The sequence below is a fragment of the Neoarthrinium moseri genome (genome assembly GCF_022829205.1).
Source record: "Neoarthrinium moseri strain CBS 164.80 chromosome Unknown scaffold42_Wmoseri_CBS_16480, whole genome shotgun sequence".
NCBI classification, from domain to species: domain Eukaryota; kingdom Fungi; phylum Ascomycota; class Sordariomycetes; order Amphisphaeriales; family Apiosporaceae; genus Neoarthrinium; species Neoarthrinium moseri.
The window spans coordinates 137,177-156,717 of record NW_026055156.1 but is presented as its reverse complement, the minus strand read 5'-3'; the positions used below and the strand labels follow the sequence as shown (position 1 = coordinate 156,717).

The following is a 19,541-nucleotide window of genomic DNA, read 5'->3' as shown; positions in this document are numbered from 1 at the left end:
GAGGCGACAACCACCCACTCCTCCTGGGACGCCCGCACACGAAAACTAGGCATCCTTGGCCCTCGCATCCGGACACACTCCTCTCTGCCTGCCATCGCCCGCCCACCGCCGCCTGCTCGTGTCCAGCGCCCCAGAACGCCCCGATTCCCATCGTCTCCAGTCCCGCCCGTGCGTGTTGAAGTAGCTGCCTCCTAGAGTCTCACAGACGCCCGCCTGAGTCCTTCAACACAACCCCGAAACCCGCACAACTCCAAACTTGGCAGGGCAACTCACTGTATAGTCCACATCCTCGTCGTGTGAAATTTGAAATGGCATCGATGCCGCTGCCGAAATTGCCTTTTTGGGCCAGTCGTGGCTATATGCCGACACTCCCCTCTCACCACCCATAGTTTCGCATCCCGCCACCTGGACCCATCGCTGACTCCCGATGGATTGATAGTGCGACGGCGTCATCATCGTGACCCGATCATTGTCAAAATCATACTGCTAACTTTTTTTTTTCCTTCCCTCGTCCACCGTAGTTGGGGGGTTATATGGTTGACGCTGTAGACGACACGGCTCGCGTACCAACGTTGCACTCACCAACTCAGGACAACGCCTGATAAGTAGGAATGAACAAGATGCGTAAACACACACCGAGCTTGACAAAACACTGGAGCTCATCGAAACGATCAAATGCGTCAAATTCTCAGAAAGGTCCTGGTTGCACTTCTATTCTCGAGATTACGACGCGATCGCGGGCCGTTTCCTGTAGCGTGTCTTGCTTTTTGGTACAAGTGAGTTATTAATACAACAAAAAGATCATTCGCACCTTGGGGACAAACAGTGGGCATCCCGTCCATTGCCTACTCGTCGTCCTCCTCTTCCTCGTCATCGACTTCCATGCCTTCTCCGACCGTGACTGAAAACGTGGGCTCCTGGTCGACGCCAGAGTAACTATCGCTCATCAAGAAGAGCTTCAGATCGTGCTTTCCAGGCGTCGGTACCGTGTACTCCAGCTTCACCTTGAGTTGGCGGCCGATCGTCACGCGCTTGATCGCAAGCAGTGTCTTCGTGCTCTCTTCTCCCACCACCAGCCACCAGTTCTCCATCTTCTTGGTGGGATAGAATGGCGCGTGGACCGTCGTGTCAACTTCCTCATCCTCCTCCACTTCACGCTCAATTTGTACATTGATGTAGGCAGGCTCGCCCGCCCGGATATCGTCCTCGTCGACGAGCTCGAAGTTAAGGGTCATGTCGGGGTACTTGTTATTGGTGAAGTTCGCGGCCTCGGCCAGCTGCTTCTGCGACAGGCCAAGGCGCTTGATGAGCGTGCCGTAGTCAGGGTTCTCCTCAGGGTTCATGGATTCCATGAAGTCGTAGATGTCCTTGATTCTGTGCGATGCGTTAGCTCCATCGACTGCCATGTCGTTTCTTAGTACATACCCGAACTCGTTCGCCACCTTGACGACCTCTGGCGTGAAATGAGGAATTTGCTTCAACGGACTATCTCGGTCCCACATGGCTTGGACGACCATCTGCGACATCTCCATGGCGTTCATGGCATTGAGGTACCCATCAGACGAGAGAACATCGACAGTAGCGCTCAGTAGACTCAAGACCTTGGAGATTATCACCTCTTGATCTTTAGCAAGATCGATTGGCAGTTGCATCCGTGAGAAGTGCGCCTGCAATAGGACGAATGCCTTGAAATGCGGTGAGTCGTAGACCGGCTCGGACATCTTGACGGGCACGCGATCATAGATGCGTCGGAGCAGGTTTTCTTCATGGCGTCTGATCTGAATGGACTCAAACTCGGTGGCAGATGTCACGATCTCGAGGATACCCTTCAGCTTGGTCTTGGCGCTGAGCGAGAGCAGGAACGTCTGCATCGTGATGTACGAAATGTTGTAGTACGCAGCAATCATGGCGGCGTTTTGGGGCGAGACCGAACCATCGTCCTCGTCAAAGTCGATGATCTTCGATTCGGTCAACTCCTTGAGGGTTGTCTCAACGAGATCTGACAGGTAAGCATTGAGACCGTCATTCGTCGCGCTTGTCAAGCTGTAATAGCTTGGGTTGGCCAGAAGGCGACGGTAGAAGTAGGTGAAAGTAGTCCAATTAATGGCATCCTCAGCAGACTCGATCATCTTTGTGCTCACTTCGGTGACGAAGGCGTCATTCACAAAGTTGTGAAGATGCGACTCGACGGGTAAGGCCTCGTTCAAGAACTTTTTGAAGTACTCGCGTCGGGTTCCCGGCACCATGAGCATACCGCGAGCCCTTCCATCCCGGGACGGACGAAGGGCCTTGCCGAACATTTGCAACACTTCACTGAGGGGATAGTCGATGTATCTGTGCTCCCGCCCTTCAAAATACTGCGTGCCCATAACGACCACCAGATGGGCTGTGCAGTCGAGCTCCCAACAGACATCGCGCGAGGCGATGAGGACCTGAATAGCGCCCTGGTTGTAGAGATGCTTAACGATTCTCTTGTCACTCTGGCTTAATGCCTCATGGTAGTACCCAACACCGTGGGACAGCGCCTCAGCAAGAGCCTCCTCGTGAACGCGCTCCAGGAGCGGGCGGAGCTGATCTGCATCGACATGCAAGAACCGATCTTCGTCATCGTCCGCCAAACACGTGGCAAGGATATCGCGCGCGGTGGATCTGGTTTGCTTTCGGCTAGGCACGAAAACCATTGCAGGTTGATGCGCTGACAGCTCCGTGATAGCAAGGTACGTTGGCTTTGCCATGGCAAGCATGAGCGAGGGGAAGTGGGGAATCTGGAAAGACTGGATGCGCAACTCCAGTGGTACGGGTCGAGCATGAGGGCTGAAGTTGTAAATGTCCTTCTTCTTGGCATCAATCCACTCTCCAATGTCTCGAGCATTGGCTAGCGAGACACTCAAACCGACGATTCGCATTGCCAATTCGGCTTGAGTACGGATGTAATGCATACGAGATACAATGATTTCGTAGATGTATCCCGTCTGCCCACCCAAGAGGTGAAGCTCGTCTGCAATGAAGAGCTCAACCGTGAGAATGTTCTTTCTCCTCTGCCATTGCCTAGAAAGGACATCCCATTGTGTAGGAGTGGCTAAAATGAGGTCGCCCTGTTCAAGAAGCTTCAGATCGGCTGCTGTCTCGCCCGTTAACTTGACAATGTCTTTGCCGCCGCGCAGATGACCTAGTCGCTTTTGCCAGTCTTGTAGTCTAACATCAACTTGTTCCTGTACAGGTGCAATATAGACTGCACGGCCATATTCAGGTTTAGCCCAGAGGCGGAGGATGGCAAACTCGGCGCATACCGTCTTGCCGCTGCCGGTCGGTGCGCCAATGAACACATTGTCGTCTGTGGTGTAGAGGGAGTTGAACGTCTGGGTCTGGATTTTGTTGAAGTAGTCCCAATCCTCATAGACCTGGGCATAATCCTTGGCCTTCAAGGCTGCCACAGGCAAAGGCTGAAGGTCGAGGAGCTGGGTATGGGGCGGGAACTTCTCGGGCAGAATGAGCTTCTGGAAGGAGACCGGCAGCTTGGTTTCCGAGTGCATCCATCTATCTGAGATAACCGAGATGAAGTAATTCGGGGGCATGGGATCAGTGATGGGCACAGTAAAGTCGACCAGATGCTCGTTGTTCTCGGAAATGGCATAATCCTTGCGAAGTAGGAAAGTGTCGTAGAAGAGAACTTCTTCGCCGTCACAATCCTCGACCATAATCCAGAAGCTTTCGCCCGTTCCATGAAGTGTGTCATCCCACTCAAAGGTAGGAGTGATGCTCAATTCGACGCGGAGCAGGGAGCGAGTCATAGGTTGCGCCTGGGCCTGAATCTCAACTCTCGGGAATTTAGAGATAAGTTCACAGACCTTCTTGCCATCTCGAGGAAGTCCAAGCAGTTGTCCCATTCGTGGTGGATCCAGATCGAAGTAGCTGCTCCACGGAACGTCGATTCTTTCAGCCTTCGCGACAATGTGTCGCTCATTGGGCTTCAGAGGGAACTGCCGCAGTGGCGACATTGTAGGCCACATGCGTTTCTCAGCCATTTTGCACAGATCCAACGCCGTCTTGCAGACGTTGGACCAGCCCTTCTGAAGCGTGATTTCGAAGATGGCGCGTAGAATACGACCAGCGGATTGGGTAACGTAGACCATATCGGCCATGAGAGCCAACCCATCAAGCTTGAGCCTCGAGATATAAGCCTGGAGTAGCACGTTGATTTTGGCCATGGGTTCCTCTACGCTTTCCTTAACAGGAATAGGTACTCGCTGGAGGAGCTTCGCGAGTTCCACCTTCTCATCTTGCCTGACGGGTATGTATTTGAACTCAGCACTCTGTGAGAAGACTCTGAACAGCTCGATAGTGGTGATCGATGGCTGGATGAGCTTGTTGTATGTATCCATGGACCCATGCGTGATGTAATAATGCGAGGCGATCCGGCCAAGCTCTGTAGCCTTAAGTTTTCCGGTCTTCTCATCGTAGGTAATGAGATTGGACTTCTTCAGGACCGCGGCAGCCGAGTGGATGAGATCCACACGCTTCTGTTCCAGGGCGTCATCATCCTCATATTCAGCGCCAACGCTGTAGAGACCAGGCGACCGAAGCATTCGGACGAAGAGGTAGGTGTATCCCAGCCATTCTACTCCTTCGTCACGAGTCCGTACATTACCCAGAACAATCTCCGCATTCAAGTTATCCACGAGCTTGCTGGCAAACTGACTCTCGATAGGTAACTGCTGATTCAGCAAAGAGAGATAGTATTGCATCTCGTTTTGCGTGGTGATGATGATGCCCTCACCATATGTGTCGTATTGGGGCCGACCAGCACGTCCAAGCATTTGAAGGACATCCTGAGGGCTCAACTCGACCCAGCTACCCTTCTCAGGCGAGTAAACCGACGTGCCCTTGATAATGACCGTATGAGCAGGCAAGTTGACACCCCAGGCCAGCGTGGCCGTACAGACAAGAACCTGAATCAAACCCTTCTCAAAGAGATCCTCGACATCCGATCGATCAGGTCGACTCATTCCGGCGTGATGTATACCGAAACCATAGGGCAAAAGATCTTTGAGGTCCTGGTCCGTGGCAGACTCCGCAGAATCCTTTAAGACTTCAGTCGCCCCTGAATCATGCCTGATGATCTGGTTGATAGTCTCCATCTCCAGAGCCTTGTCTCGGATGTATCGAGCTGTCTTGGCAGTTTCTTTCCGGGAGTGCACGAAAATGAGCATCTGGTTGTTGTTCTGGCCCACATGCTCGATGACCTTGTTGTACGTGATGTCATTCATGGTTTTCAGCTGCTTGATGGCTTTCCTATCGGTGACTCCGATGAACTCTTGCTTCAGCGGACAGGGGCGGAAAGACCCATCAAAATGGTATAGATCCTTGTTCGCGTCAACGCGAAGGAAACTGGCCACATCCTTATAGTTGGGAAGTGTGGCTGACAATCCAACAAGCCTGACGGGATCTCCTGTCTGCTCGGTCTTCCGAATTGTTCTGCTGACGATGCTTTCCAGTACCGGACCACGGTCATCATGCAATAAGTGGATTTCGTCAATGATAATGAGTCTGACAAGGTTGGTGTAGGTCAGGTCGGTAGCCTTTCGAGTGATTACGTCCCACTTCTCTGGCGTTGTGACGATAATCTGCGTCTCTGAAATTTGCTGTTTCGTCAGCTGGCGATCACCAGTCAATTCGGCGACAGTGATGCCGTACTCCGCGAGTCGCTTGCCGAAGTTGCCAACTTGTTCCTGGACAAGCGCTTTCAGGGGAGCAATGTACACAATCTTGAATGAATCCAAATCAATTTCGCCTGTGTCGGGGTTGCGGTGTTTGCCGATCTCTCGCAAGATCGTGAGCATGGCAACGTTTGTCTTTCCAGACCCGGTGGGAGCGCAAATGAGCATGTTGCCGTCATCCTGGAAGGCAGACGGGTAGCACTTGGACTGGATCTTGTTGAGCGACTTGGCACCGGACTGGCTGAAAGGCACCCTCGACCATTCGGGCATGTCGGTTATGGGAATATTCAGGTCGGAAGGATCATTGCGCTTCTTCGGCGCAGGGACGTGAATCTCTTCATAACCCTTGAACGTCCGCTTCGTTGAGCCTTCGGGTAACCTGACTTTCGGGTTGGTCATTAGGTGGTTACCTTGGTCGAAGATGAGGTTCTCCAGGTTGATGGTTTTGCGAGGCTGAAGACCCCCCACAAGCTCACCCTCTGCACGCTCAGGCTTGGGCGCGGCACCATCGGCGAACGACGCCGGAACATCGATGTCCATTTTGATTTCCATCTTCTTGGGTCCATCGGCCGGCTTCTTGCCCCTGAGTTCGTCCAGTATCCACCTGACACCCTCGGAGGCCATCTCACGTTCAACCACGCCACGTTCCTCGTTGTTTTCGGCTTGTGCTAACCTCGTAAGCCATACAACCTTTTCGCGATTTTGAATGAGTTTTTGCACAACTTCGTGATGCTCGTAGTCAAACAGCTCCATCAGGTCGTTTTCGATCTCCCGGAGTTGCCTTTCCTCGCCTCCTTCCTCATCGGCCTCGCCCGAAAGGATATGGAGCGCTAGCCTGGTCTTGTCGTGTTGCATGTGCTCATCAGGGTATAACTTTCCGACCTCTCGCTGCAGCCAATACCGATCAATATCGCGTGCCGGGATGTAATTTTGCCCTTTGGGCTTGCTAGCATCTTTGGCACCAGTCGGGGCCGAGTCGATAATCATTTCTTCGCCATCTGCAAGGCCCGCAGACTCCTCGTCTCTGTCCTGGCCTGCCTCGCCAGCTCGTGCTCGCTCCTCGAGACCTGGGACGTCCTCTTCGTCATTTTCCATCCCAGCCTCGTCGTCCGAAGATTCATCGCGGATTTCGTGTTGCACAGCATCTTCGTCTTCATCTTCGTCGTCAAAGACTACAGCAACACCCTGACGCTCGTCGAGTTCTGCTTCGTCCTCTCCAACGCCGCCTGCGTCAGCCATTTCCTCGTCGTCTTGAGCATCATAATCTGTGATCTTCTTGCCCAGGTTGACAAGCTCGTTGAAGTCCTTGGGGTTCAGTGTTACACCCAGAAGGTCGTCGACTTCCTTCTTCTTGTCAAAGTCTTTCATATCATCGTCCTTCAAGTACTCCAGCACAGCATCCGCCGCGCTGACAACGATCTCGTGGGACACGTCGCCAAGGTGGTTCGCCACGATGGTCAAGATGAACTCAAAAGTCTGGCGGGTCGCGGGCGTGCGCGGCTTGTATCTCAGGTCCTCGATGAGCAGGTCGGCCTGGCCCAGAATACCGGTAGCTCTCATCTGCGAGGGCGCGCCCTTCCTCCGTTGCTCGCGCGCCAGAATGTCTGATCCCTCCTGCAGGCTGCCTCTCTCCACGGATGGGCCGGTGACCTTCTTCTGCTTGGGCACCGACTCGCGCGCAACGCGGCCGCCCATGTCTTGGATGCTCAAGCGCCCGGCAAGCGACTCGGGGTCGCCTGTGGCCTCATCGGTTCGTCTCGTGATGAACCGACGGTCCGCCTGGAGAACCAGGTTGGACATTGCCGAGTACTTGTACTGCGACACATCGCGCGCGTGGTTGTCGCCCATGTTGGCGGTGTTGAGGGCGAGAGCGCGGGCGTCGCTTGTGTTTGATGTTGAGGGTGAAGGTGTGGATGCCGCTTGTTTGGCTCACGAACGAGGCGCCCTCTTCGTGTCGAGGCTTAGGTCAAACGCATCGGAGGGGGTCGGCGACTCCGCGGATGCTGGAAACGAGCCTTTGAACGCCTTGGATGTAGTTGTGGGTGGACGGTAACTCAAACTGTCTTCGGTCTGCCTGGAGCTCTCTAATTGCCTAAAGCTGGATGAGGCTCTGGGACAGAAATTTTGGTTGCTGTCGCACTGATCCCCGCCACAGCGACCGAACTAGGTACAGAAGCTCGGGCGCCACATTTGAGATGGAGCTAGAGGCCGGGCCAGGGCGCGCTATGATTGGCTGAGACTACTTACACGAGCGGTCAGTCAGTCTACTCCTTGTGAAAGCGCTGTAATCCCTTTGTTTGCAAGATGGCAAAACATTATCACCATTATAAATATGTCATATCTCTGGTTACCCCAGTACATAAGTTGCATTGTCGGTGAAAAGGCCACACCTCTTACGTTGCATTGAAGTCGTGATGCGACCAGAGTGGGGACCAAGCCGATTGCCAGAGCTTTCGTATATCTCCAGCTATGGCGTATCGATGGCCTGCCTCTAGCCCTTGGTGGACGTGGCGAGCCATGCAAAGCTACAGTCTCCAACTTGTATAATGAATCCTTAAAACGTCGCGTCGCCATTTCTTATTTGAGTAACAGTTGATGCCCCAAAGTAGAGGACGCAAGGAAGACGAGCAAAGAGGCAACCTGGTTTAGACCACGTTACTGTGTTATTTGCTGCAGCGAGATATAACATGTAAGATCTTAAGTTGGCTAGCCGGGTAGGGTTCTGAATAAGCAGTAATATGAAAGAATGGTCATCAAATTCCATGCTATTTGGTGTTTTGTACGTCCGTATGGTTATTGTGAACCAGAACATAACGAGCGTGTAGGCTTATTGCATACGTAATCTATTAACATTGCCAATGCTTGTCATCTGTACGTAGTTTCACCAAATCAAGACATCTTTACATATCCATCCTCTGTATTTTCCAACATTTCCGGCAGTCAGACCTGGAATTACAAGAGTATGGGATGGTGCGACAACGGAAGTGGGATAGCTCTACTGTACCCAGCCCTCCGTTTTCTGTTGTTTTTTCCCCCAACGCAGTTGCCTTCATGGATGGATTCTGCGATTACCCTTGTTCGTAGTCCGCTTTGCAAAATTTTATGGAGAGCCCTTCGCGGTTGGTAGTCACTATTCAAAAAGCATCGCTCAGCTGCGTAACCCATATACCTGAAGGATCTCACCCGCCACATCCAACGAGATCCCGTCAGATATTGGTAGCCTTCCTGGAGGATGAGTCCAATTTGCAAAAATGTACTGGCCAAATAGCAGACGTGTTACGCGAGAAATATCCCGCTTCTTACTGGCTCGAATTTTGAAAATCGACTGCGCATTCATCAGAGCCAGGCAGGCAATCACTTTGAGGAGGTAAGTATTTATATTTAAACCGATTCCTATGCCAAATCAACCGAGAATGGAAACCTCCTAGATAGAATGGCCACTCTTGCGCCTCTGCCAAGAGCGCCGACTGATCCAATTATGACTGGTTATCCGACAGACGCATGAACCAGTTCAAGCGAGACTTGCATGTCCCCATCTACTAAGCCCAAGGCCTTACGAGACATACAGGCTATAGCCTCTTCCATGATACCTAATTATCAAATTAAATAATTAGGCTCTAAATCGCATCGTCAAATATTTCGCTAGGATACTAACAGTGATTTCAGCCTCGCCTCCCCTTTCTTTTTCCAATGTGTGTATTGAAACTGGCTATGGAACGACTCATGCTGATTGTCTCATTTAGGGAATAGCATAATTATTTGCTCTTTACAGCTGTGAAATGTCACTTTCGCTTTATTTCTCAGCTTCCCGTGAATGAATTACCACATGCGGTTGCAACCAAGTCCACTTCAACCCAGCGGGATATAGTACGTGGCTAAGAGGTTGTTGGGCTCCGACATAGTGCTCGTGTAGCCTTGGAGGGAGGGCTGTCTCATCCATCAGGACTAATTTGCCAGTAAATTGAGAAGCGGGTGTAAGAGAGCCGCACTACAATCGCATGGTTGGACTGGCTTGTACGTTTCTTTCCAGTCCAATCCTCACGCCTGTGGCTTTGGTATATTACCTCCGCGCCACCAGAAGCCGTTCAGACCCAACAGGATCAATCCATTCCTTAGACTCGCTGATTCAGGGTGCTGTCCTATCTTTGGATGTCTTCATATAAGCAAGGAAGGCCTAGACTCGACTGCTGCTGGCACATTCCTCACAATACGAAGGTCTTTGCTTCCGCCTTCTGCCAAGGTGCTTAGAATCTCAACACCGCTAGGTCGTGTACTCCTTCACCTACATTTCAGTATCCCTATTCTGCCTTATGCCAAGATCAACGAAGGTTCGATCCTCATGGCTCATGTAGTCGGCTGCCTAAAAACAAAATCTGTTCTGGTACTTGTACGATATCTTAAGTGTATAAAAGGCTCTCTGTGGTGGCCTTGAAGAACCATTTTTCGCTGTTCATCACTGTCACTCAAACCGCCGGCCTGTTTGGGTCAAATTCGCTATTCTTCTCTGTTGTCCCCCCCTTTCAACTTAGACTGTCTCTGCTCCCTTGTCGCCCTGTGTCTTGTTGTCTACAACATGCTTTCCAAAACTGGTATCCTCATGGCGCTTGGCGCCTATGGAGGTTTGGCTGCCGCCCTGCCTACGGAAGATGTGCCCGCAGCGTTGGAACGCGCATTTATTAATCCCAGCTTTAACCACACAGAGCATCTAGAGCTTGCTTCTCGCGCGGCAGGGTGCGGAGATCCTCCAGCTGAAAATCCACGTGCCCTATGTGGAGCGTTGTTCCAAGGTGTAAGCCGAATTCCGATGACCTGAGGAAATACACCGTGGCAATTTACCAAGCACTAACACACCGGTGTGCAGGACTGGAAGGCAGCTGCTTTAGCCGCTGCACCGCAATTCAACTTTGCCCGCGAGAACCCAAGCTACGAGGCCTGCTACCCTGAGGGGGCGACGAATACCAAGGGTGATGGGATCAACCCCGGCACCGGAGCACCCAACGGCCTCAGTCCCGGCAAGGACTGCACCAACCCTGGAAAATACACCGGCTCGTTCTCAGATGGAGATCCTTTTCCCGTTTACGTGGATATTCGTTACTGCGACGGGCCGCAGCCCACCTGGCGTATTCTGTACAATCTCTACTACGTCCATGACTCGACCCACAAGCATGATTGGGAGGTAGCTGCCGTTGTGTGGAAGAAAACCAACCACGAGGGGTGGTGGACTCGTCACGCCGTTGTCATGTCCATGCACAGTAAAGAGAAGAACTACAAGTGGGAAGACCTATTTACGGTGGACGGACCGGAAGATAAGAAGCGAGTCGAGAAGGACGGTGGCCAGAAGCGCAACCATCCCAACCTCTACATTGGCATGTGGAAGAACGGCTTCTTCTACAACCAGAAGACTTCCTGTCACGGGCAGTGGTGCTCCACCAACGACGACGAGTACCGCAGCAACGACTGGGTCCGCATCCCTACCGCCAGTGAGCTCAGGGCCGCCTCGGACCTCAACAAGGACTGGAAGTGGGGTGGCACGACGAAGCCCTACGACCGTATGTTGAAAGCTTGCGACTGGGAGATCCCAGCCATTTAGAATATCAGTGACTTCCGTGTGGCTTGAGGCTGAGCAACAAAGTCAGGAGCCTGAGGCCTGGATCTTTGTTTAGGGCATGTGGGCGTTTATAAAGGACGGTTGGCAGTTTTTCGTTCTCGGTAATAGGCCGGGAGTCTCACACTCGTTTAGTATTTCATCTTACATCATTAAGCATACATAGAAAATTCCTAAAGTCGACAGTGTTTCCAACTCTAACCACGATCGAAAGCAAACACCCACGCATGGGTGCAAAGATTGACTCGATATAGGGCTGCACGATGCAATTTGCGTGGGTTGCCAATCACATGCTCTTAGTATAGAGTCCCTTATTGTCAGCTTTCAGCTCCACCACTGGATATGATTGACTTTGACCACATTCTTGATCGTCACATAACATATAATCAATAAATCATCCATTTTGTCGTTATGCAGGCTGTTATTAATGAGTTTGGGTCGGAGAATAAGGCCGGTCCCAGGAGCAGGGTTCTCATTGGAGCAGACGGCCCCCTGGGTGGGGCGGGTTGGTCAATCAAAACAGGGGCCTCGAACGCGGTGAAGCTCCGAATGAGTACCATGTAACTCCTGAGTCAATATCATCACTCTATAAGTGGTGATCAAGTCTTTGCTTTCTGGCCACTCACGATTGAGTCTTCCTGAAAGAGGGTTTTGAGAGTCTGGAAGAGTCATGGAGGAAGAACAGCAAGTTGAGCTGTTACATCAGCTCGACAATGCCCTCCAAGCCAGGCTCCGTCCCAGGGAGGAGGCCGTGATGGTCCGGAAGCTTATGGCAGCGCAACTTGCACAAAGCGTTGGCAGTGATCAGCTGCAGCATCCACTAGCACTCATCGACTATGACGCCAAAGTGACAGAGTCAGCTGAACTACGGGGTCGCCAGGGGGACTTCGTTGAAGCTGTGAAACGAGGTGTTGACGAATACAAGAGATTCGCCTCGCTCCTTGCCCAGCAGCAGGACTTAGCGGACCAGGCGCAGCAGCAAAAGCAGCGCGAGGACGAGCTGAAGGAGAACGACAGCCAGATCTTGGATCTGCATCTCGAGGTGGCGCGACTGCAGAAGCGATACGATCGCCTGCAGGTTGTACGCAAGACCCTCGACGAGCTTCAGAAGCAGCCTGCGGGAGCGCCCGACTTCCTGGACCCGGACATTATGTACAAGGACTGCGCGCCACTTCCCGAGATGCCCAAGGAGATGGTCGAGGGATTTGCGACCGACCACTCGGGCACCGACACGGAGGCCGAGGCGCTGCTGCAGAACCTGAAGAAGACGGTCCTGCGCAGCAAGCTCATCGCCCAGCGCGAGCAGAGGCAGTACGACCGCGAGCAGGCCCAGAACCCGTTTGACCCAAGCACGCTGCCGCCGCCCGCCAAGCTGCATGCGCTCAACGCCGTCAAGAACACTCTGATCAGCTGGATAGAAACGCAACTGAGCAAGGCCGGTGACGACGGTGCCGACTCAGAAGTCGAGGACACCGAGAGGCCTTCCGCTTCCAAAGTGCAGTATGACCACGATGCCGTGATGGAGGACATCCAGGCCAAATACCAGACGCACCTCGCGTTACGGAAGCAAATTCTCGGTCTACTTGCCCAGGCAGAGCAAATCAAGGCCCCGAAAGTACACGAGGCGAAGCCAAGGCCCAAATCGCAAAACGCGCCAGTCTCCAAGCCAGAGCCATCGGCATATCTGCTCACGCCTTACATTGAGCAGCTGCAGGCCCTGTCCCGAGAGCAGAAGTCGACAATCCAGGAGAAGTCCCACATCAACGCCAGCCTTGGGAAGCAGCGCGAACACACCCAGCAGGCGCTGGATCATCTAACCCAGGAGAGCCAGCTGCTTCCCAGGTATCCTGTCGCCAAGGAGCCCTCCAAGTCGAGCACCAGCTTCGATCAGGCGACCCGGTCGAGCAGCAGGATAGATATCATGCGGCAGATACAGCCGTGGATTTACGCCGCGGATTCGGCCAAGATTGCCACTCTAGAGACCGTCGCCGAAAAGGTGGAAGAGGGCATGATGTCGATCGAAGAGTCGCGGCAGAATCTGGAAGAGGTCTGCAAGCTATTCAACATTAACCTGCAAGAATTCGTGGGCAAGGAGGGAGAGAATAGGGGTACTGAAGGCGATGTAGAGCACGATCTGGTTAGCCCGAGGAAGGGGCATGAAAAGAAGAAGAGCGAGGTCGAGCCGCCGAAGACCGTCTGGGACATCTTGGATGGCAATCTTGGGTCTATCAACGAATGAGCGGGAGCAAAGAGAGCACAATGATGTGGCTTGACCTCGCTCTATCTCGCGAGAGAAATGTTTGCCAATTAGTTCTAGAGCCTATGTAGCCATTTTCTGCATATACAGATGAGAGCTTGGGTCGCTCTGACTCCATGTTCCCGAAGCCACAAACAACCTAGTTGAGAAACGCCGTTTATGTCCATTTTGACGCCTACACCTCAGAAACCGTGCGTGATCGTAAATCTAACCCTTTCCAGCCATGATATTGGATATTCTCAACGCCAGGTCCAAAATAGACAGGTGCTCGTCAGCGCCGTCCACTAGTCTCTTATCGACTTCCGAGAACACCAACGTAATCTTGTTCTTCTGAATGTCCGGTATCGTCTCGTCTTGGATGACGGCTTGGTACAGCTGCCAGAGAGTTAGTCTTGGACTACACGAGTAAGCCAGGGACAACATACTTGGGTAACGACTTGGGTTGCGCTCCATCCGTCGGCAACCATATCCTCTACGACCTTCGCAACAGCCTGGTACGTGGCGGCTGCCGAGCGTGGTTGCATGGCTTTTTGCAGGTTCCGGATCGTGTCTCCAGGTATCACACCGGCAATATCCTCGACGGTTTTCACCGTGACTGTTTTCGCATCTTCGTCAACGTCCATCTTATCGCCGTCTCCCTCCCCGCCGTCTTCCTTCTCGATAGCGCCTACGAGCCTCGCGGCACTCTGCAGAAACGTGATCGCCTTCCGCAGATCGCCCTCACTGCACTTGATCAGGGCATCCACTGCGCCTTCCCCGAGCGCAACACCCTCCTTGTCTGCGATGTCTTCTAATCTCTTCTTCGCATTACCCTGGTCTAGGCTCTTGAAGCGAAATTTGCTACATCGACTGGCGAGAGGGTCGATAATGCGGGTGACGTAGTTGCAAATCAGACAGAACCGTGTGATCTTGCTGTAAGTCTCCATGGTTCGGCGGAGAGCGGACTGTGCGTCCTGCGTCATACTGTCGGCCTCGTCGAGGATGATGATCTTGAACGGCGGGACGGGGTATCTGTCCTTGTAACCTGGAGGAGGGTTGACGAGCTGCATGCGCGCAAAGTCCTTGACCTTCTCCCGGACGATCGAGATACCACGCTCATCCGAGGCGTTGAGCTCCAGCACTCGGGCCTTCATCATCTCAGGCCCGTAGAGCTCCTTCGCAAGGGCGAGGATGGTCGAGGTTTTACCGGTTCCGGGCGGGCCATAGAATAACATGTGTGGGAGCTGGATCGAGGCATCGTCAGCGCTGAAGCAGAGGATCGGTTTGCGGGCGAGGCAAGAGAGACACTCACGTTGGACGCTTGTAGTGTTCTTTGAAGTACGTTGACCGTGTGGTCCTGTGCGGTGACGTCGCTCAGGGTCTTCGGTCGGCTACACATCACAGGTTCTGTCAGTGACTTCTTCACACTTCAATGGGACTATCTAATGACGTGGGGATGTCCTCACTATTTCTCGACCCAGGGCTGCTTCCGCGCAGTCTTCTTGGCGTCCTCTGTCTTGGGGCCGGAGGCGCCATTCGCAGCAGCAGCCTTTCTGGCTTTGAGATCGAAAAAGCTCGCCATGGTGGTTTCACTGCAGAGGCAGGGCGCGCCTACTCCTTTCTCGGTATATGGACTGCCTTCGCAAGTAACAAGCGCCGGGGCTATTTGGGAGAGGTGATGACAGTTGCGATACCACGAATATGTGGCGTATCCTCGGGTGCTAAACGCGTCTAGACGCGTTGAGCTTTTTGCCAATTAAGGGTGGGGCTAGCCAGCGCAGCTCACCCCCAGCCCACCATCTGTCTGGAGGCTGTCTGTACCTTGACAGCGGTTACATAAGGCAGCCAAACCAAGGTATCCAACCTAGGTAATAGTCAAGTACTTCAGTACGAATAGAATCAGAACATTTTCGCCTGCTGGGAGCTCTCGATGACAACGCGTACAAATACATGTACGTAGATCCTCTGATGGCTTCGGTCAAGGACACTTACCCAGATACTCGCACCACCTCCCAATTATCAGATGGACCAGTGTGAGACGTACGAACAGACCCTACTACCTCGAACGATTGACGGGAGTTCATAGCGTTGACTTGTTGACAGAGATATGACTGGAACCGCCAGCTCTTCGTTTGTTGGCTGTACAGATGCACTACAGTGTACCACATTGTCGTCTCTGGAGCTAGGCTTACATGATTGCGTTACATTCGGTGACCGCTTTCCAATCAAACAAATGCTGCGATATGTGTGCGTCGCTCATGCCTGTCTAGACCCAGCACTGCAAGCTGCCAAACCCCCAGCAACCCCCAGCTCTGGTGGGATGAGCAGGGATGAGCATCTCTGTGATCGACGCTCTAGCCCCATCCCATGGGCCGGCAGCTGATGGGAATCTGTGGCCGAGATTGAACATTGGCATTTCCTTCCTCCATGCACCCAGATTCGCTTTGTCCCCGAGAAGCTGTTTTAGCGCCCCGTGGCTTTCCAACAATGCCCGCAAGCTAGCACTGCCTGGGCGAAGCATCGTGATTAATCGTGACGGTGGGGGGCCCTCTTTGCGGGGCATTATCGCTAGATGACGTAGATGACGATGGTGCTGTACCATACGCAACGCTCTGCCGTACCGGCGCTTGGGGCCTTGCTCGCGCGTGTACTCCTTCGCGGAACAAACTTTCCCTCATATCCTTGAGGTCTGCTGATCGGAGGATCTTTTTCTTTAGCAGGGCAGGACGAAGACTTTATCCTTTCCCAATATCCTGAGATTTCCCAGTCGTCACTTTGACGCTTTCTGGAGTTCTCAAGCAAAGCTGTATACTAGACTAGGAGGAGCGCATCTCAATCATTATCTTTTTCTCGACCTTTGCGGTCTATCAACAGAAATGGCCAATCTTTGGGGCTCCAAGAAGGACAACGATGATGGCGAGGCCGCCGCGGGCTCGGCGAGGAATTCGGAGGACCACGAGCAGGCACCACCAGATGAGCATACGCGACTGCTTCCGAATCGTGTCGAGTCAACCAACTACCTGAGCCCAGACGATCCCGCCGTCTCGCCGTACAACCTGTGGTCCGTCCGCATCGTGAGGTACCTGACCATCTTCCTGACGCTTGTCACCTTTGTCTGGTGGGTCATACAGCTGGTGTCTGTGTTCGTGACGCCTCCTGGATTCCACACTCGAGCTTCCGGGTTCTTCGCCTTCAGCTATGCCAGCGTCACTCTAGCCAATTTGCTGTTCAGCCTGATTTTCTTCGCCATCCCGTCCAAAGCGGTACGGATTTTGAGTATCGTCATGGGCGGCCTGTTGCTTATTGACACCGTCTTGCTACTATCTGTGGAAAAGACGAGACGTGAGGAAGGGTGGGTTGGTATTGTGAGCATACTGTGTGAGTTATCCCAACTGCGACATAGTCACTCATATGGATTACTTCTATCGGAAACTAATGGTAAGCGCAGGGGCGTTCCTCATCGCTGTTTGGGTTCTCGCCACAGACCGATTGGTTCTCTGGGGAAAGAATGAGGAGGAGGAGAGATTGACGGGCCGAGCTGAGACACGGAGGACCTTGGGCGAATGGACCGCAGTCCTCCTGTCGACCCTGGCAATGGCCATCCTCTCAATTGTCCTTCTGCTAACGACCCTTACGCTCATACTCCGCGCCCTCGATGCTGGTCTGGCACCACCAGGCCAATTGTACGCCGTGGACGACGGCAAGTACCAACTACACGTCTACTGCCGAGGCAACAAGACCGACGCGAAAGGCATCAAGCTGCCAACGGTGCTCCTGGAAGGCGACGGGCCAGTTGAGGGCGGTCTTTGGCCGTTCGCCGATAACGCTGTCAAGAACGGCTCCATCAGCCGGTACTGCTTTGTAGACCGCCCTGGAATGGCATGGAGTGACACCGCCCCTTCGCCTTCATCAGCCGGCATGGCGGTCGAGGCCGTCAGCGAAGCACTAGCCAGAGCCGGCGAGGAAGGGCCCTGGGTCCTCCTAAGCGCGGGCGTCGGGTCGATATACTCACGCATCTTCTCGGCCCGCCACGGCGATGCCGTCACAGGACTCGTCCTCGTCGACCCGTTCCACGAGGACCTGCTGTACCAGATCGGCGCGCCTGGGCGAGGCTTCCTCCTCTGGATCCGGGGCGTGCTCTCGCCTCTCGGCCTCGACCGCATCCCTGGTGCGCTGTTCAAGGGCCGGACCAAGGAGGACCGCGTCTGGGGCCAGTCGGCATACCAGACGGGCAAATACGTCTTCACCAAGCTGCAGGAGAACCTTGTGGCCGACTCCCTGACCAAGCGCGACGTCACCAGCAGCCGCGCCATCCAGTACAAGGACACGCCCCTCACCGTCATCAGCTCCGGGGACCGAGTCCGCGAGGACGACGAGTGGGAGAAGAAGCAGCGTGACCTGTCGCATCTGACGAATCGTCTGCAGCACTGGGACATTGTGAACAAGGCTCCGCATGAGGTATGGAGCACTTTGGAGGGCCGTGAGGTCATGGAGAAGAGACTGAAGCAGATGGTGTACATTTAATATCACGGATGATGTGGAGATGAGGTACGAAGTTGACGTTCTATGGCGCATAACGGGTTTCGGGCACGAGATTGGACAAAGAGCGGAACATACCCCTCAAGTATTGCATTCGAGTATAGCTGTTCGTTAGTAATTGGCGATGTCAGATTGTTAATACCCAAATACACTGGGATTTTGTCCCTAAATCGGCACTCTGAGCTATGATTTCGCAAGAGCGATATGATATAATCATTCAACACACCTTCGCTCATCATTCATTAACTAACATTGTCCTGACGGGTATGATATAGACAAGAGCAAAGAAACGCTAGGTCCCATGCCTGCAAGACATCGTAACATTTCATCCCAGAAAAGGCACATTACATACATGACGCCATCCCGACGTCTTTGGTATACCCCACTCCACCAGACATATAAATCAAGCTGCTGTAACATCATAATACATTCAGAGCACGCTTGGCTTAATTGAGCTCGTGTTACAAGGAGAAATGCATTGACAAGACTATGGCGAACAGAAGCGCCATGGGTATCAGCAAAAGCAATCAAATCGATCATCGGTCCTGTCGGTTCATGCATCTTCTTTCAGGTCATCCAGTGGCAAACTGTTCATCGAGGAGAATTGGCTGGCACTAGTTCGAGAACCTTGGGACGTTCGAGACCCTCCCATTGTCTGGAACGATTGCCTCATCTTCTTCTTCTGCTCTGCCTTCCTCAGGGCAATCTGTTCGGGATCCGGGCCAGGTCCAGAAGGCTTGATTGCCTCTGCAGGCAACGTTGCAGCTGGTATGTGCAATTTGGCGCCTGCTCTGGGGTCATTTGGCGATATGCCGGCCCTCTTATACGCATCTTTCTTGTAGTTCTTCAGAGCTTGTTTCGATGGCTCCGATGTTGATACCCAATCTTTGATCTGAGACAACCACCGGCCTTTGGTCTTGCGGTCTTCGGCCTCTGCAGTGGAGTTGCCTCGACTTATTCCGCTGCTGCTGCTTGAAGACAGAGTACAAGAGCTTTGAGACGCGCTTTTGCGGCGACTGTGATCCATGTTCCAATTCGGGGCTGACTTTGGCGACTTTGCCGTTGGTAGTCTTTTCTTGGCCACTGCGGGTAACTCGGAGTTTTGCCAGTCACAGAGCTCTTCTGCAGACTGTAATTCCAAGTTTGACAGCCTCAGTTGTGTATCAAAGATCAGTTTTCTTGACTTGGGAATATGCCGCTCTGTTTTACCTGACTGAGAGATATTCAGATGGGAGGCGTCCAGGGATTTGGCGGCCTTGTGTTGAGATAAGGAACTGCTCTTGATGCGAGCAGCTATATTTGTCTTCTGTGTGGTTTCGAGAACTCCCGAAAAGTCCGTTCTAGGTACTTTGGCGCTCTTGTCCACGAGGTCCGTTGATGCCCGGGAGAAAAGTAGAGAGTTTTTGGGTTGGGAAGTCAAGAATCCTAATAGGGTGTCTCGACG

The 19,541-nt window shown here is 53.1% G+C and overlaps 6 protein-coding genes across 6 annotated transcripts; 3 read left to right on the top strand and 3 right to left on the bottom strand.

The window, feature by feature from the left end:
* Window positions 1-845: 845 nt before the first annotated feature.
* On the bottom strand, window positions 846-7,565 carry JN550_009333 (uncharacterized protein; the record flags this gene model as incomplete). The annotated part of the gene is made up of 2 exons (XM_049321394.1): window positions 846-1,374; window positions 1,426-7,565. 2 exons carry the CDS (start codon window positions 7,563-7,565, stop codon window positions 846-848), a joined length of 6,669 nt encoding a protein of 2,222 aa, XP_049168690.1.
* A 2,725-nt stretch (window positions 7,566-10,290) lies between these two features.
* Window positions 10,291-11,307, top strand: JN550_009332 (uncharacterized protein; the record flags this gene model as incomplete). Its single annotated transcript, XM_049321393.1, has 2 exons — window positions 10,291-10,506; window positions 10,579-11,307. The coding sequence occupies 2 exons, from the start codon at window positions 10,291-10,293 to the stop codon at window positions 11,305-11,307; spliced, it is 945 nt and encodes a 314-aa protein (XP_049168689.1).
* A 685-nt stretch (window positions 11,308-11,992) lies between these two features.
* Window positions 11,993-13,561, top strand: JN550_009331 (uncharacterized protein; the record flags this gene model as incomplete). Its single annotated transcript, XM_049321391.1, has 1 exon — window positions 11,993-13,561. One exon carries the CDS (start codon window positions 11,993-11,995, stop codon window positions 13,559-13,561), a length of 1,569 nt encoding a protein of 522 aa, XP_049168688.1.
* A 225-nt stretch (window positions 13,562-13,786) lies between these two features.
* Window positions 13,787-15,140, bottom strand: JN550_009330 (uncharacterized protein; the record flags this gene model as incomplete). Its single annotated transcript, XM_049321390.1, has 4 exons — window positions 13,787-13,954; window positions 14,005-14,802; window positions 14,871-14,949; window positions 15,025-15,140. 4 exons carry the CDS (start codon window positions 15,138-15,140, stop codon window positions 13,787-13,789), a joined length of 1,161 nt encoding a protein of 386 aa, XP_049168687.1.
* Window positions 15,141-16,434: 1,294 nt separating this feature from the next.
* On the top strand, window positions 16,435-18,082 carry JN550_009329 (uncharacterized protein; the record flags this gene model as incomplete). The annotated part of the gene is made up of 2 exons (XM_049321389.1): window positions 16,435-16,936; window positions 17,007-18,082. 2 exons carry the CDS (start codon window positions 16,435-16,437, stop codon window positions 18,080-18,082), a joined length of 1,578 nt encoding a protein of 525 aa, XP_049168686.1.
* Window positions 18,083-18,650: 568 nt separating this feature from the next.
* JN550_009328 (uncharacterized protein) lies at window positions 18,651-19,124 on the bottom strand (the record flags this gene model as incomplete). The annotated part of the gene is made up of 1 exon (XM_049321388.1): window positions 18,651-19,124. One exon carries the CDS (start codon window positions 19,122-19,124, stop codon window positions 18,651-18,653), a length of 474 nt encoding a protein of 157 aa, XP_049168685.1.
* Window positions 19,125-19,541: the final 417 nt, after the last annotated feature.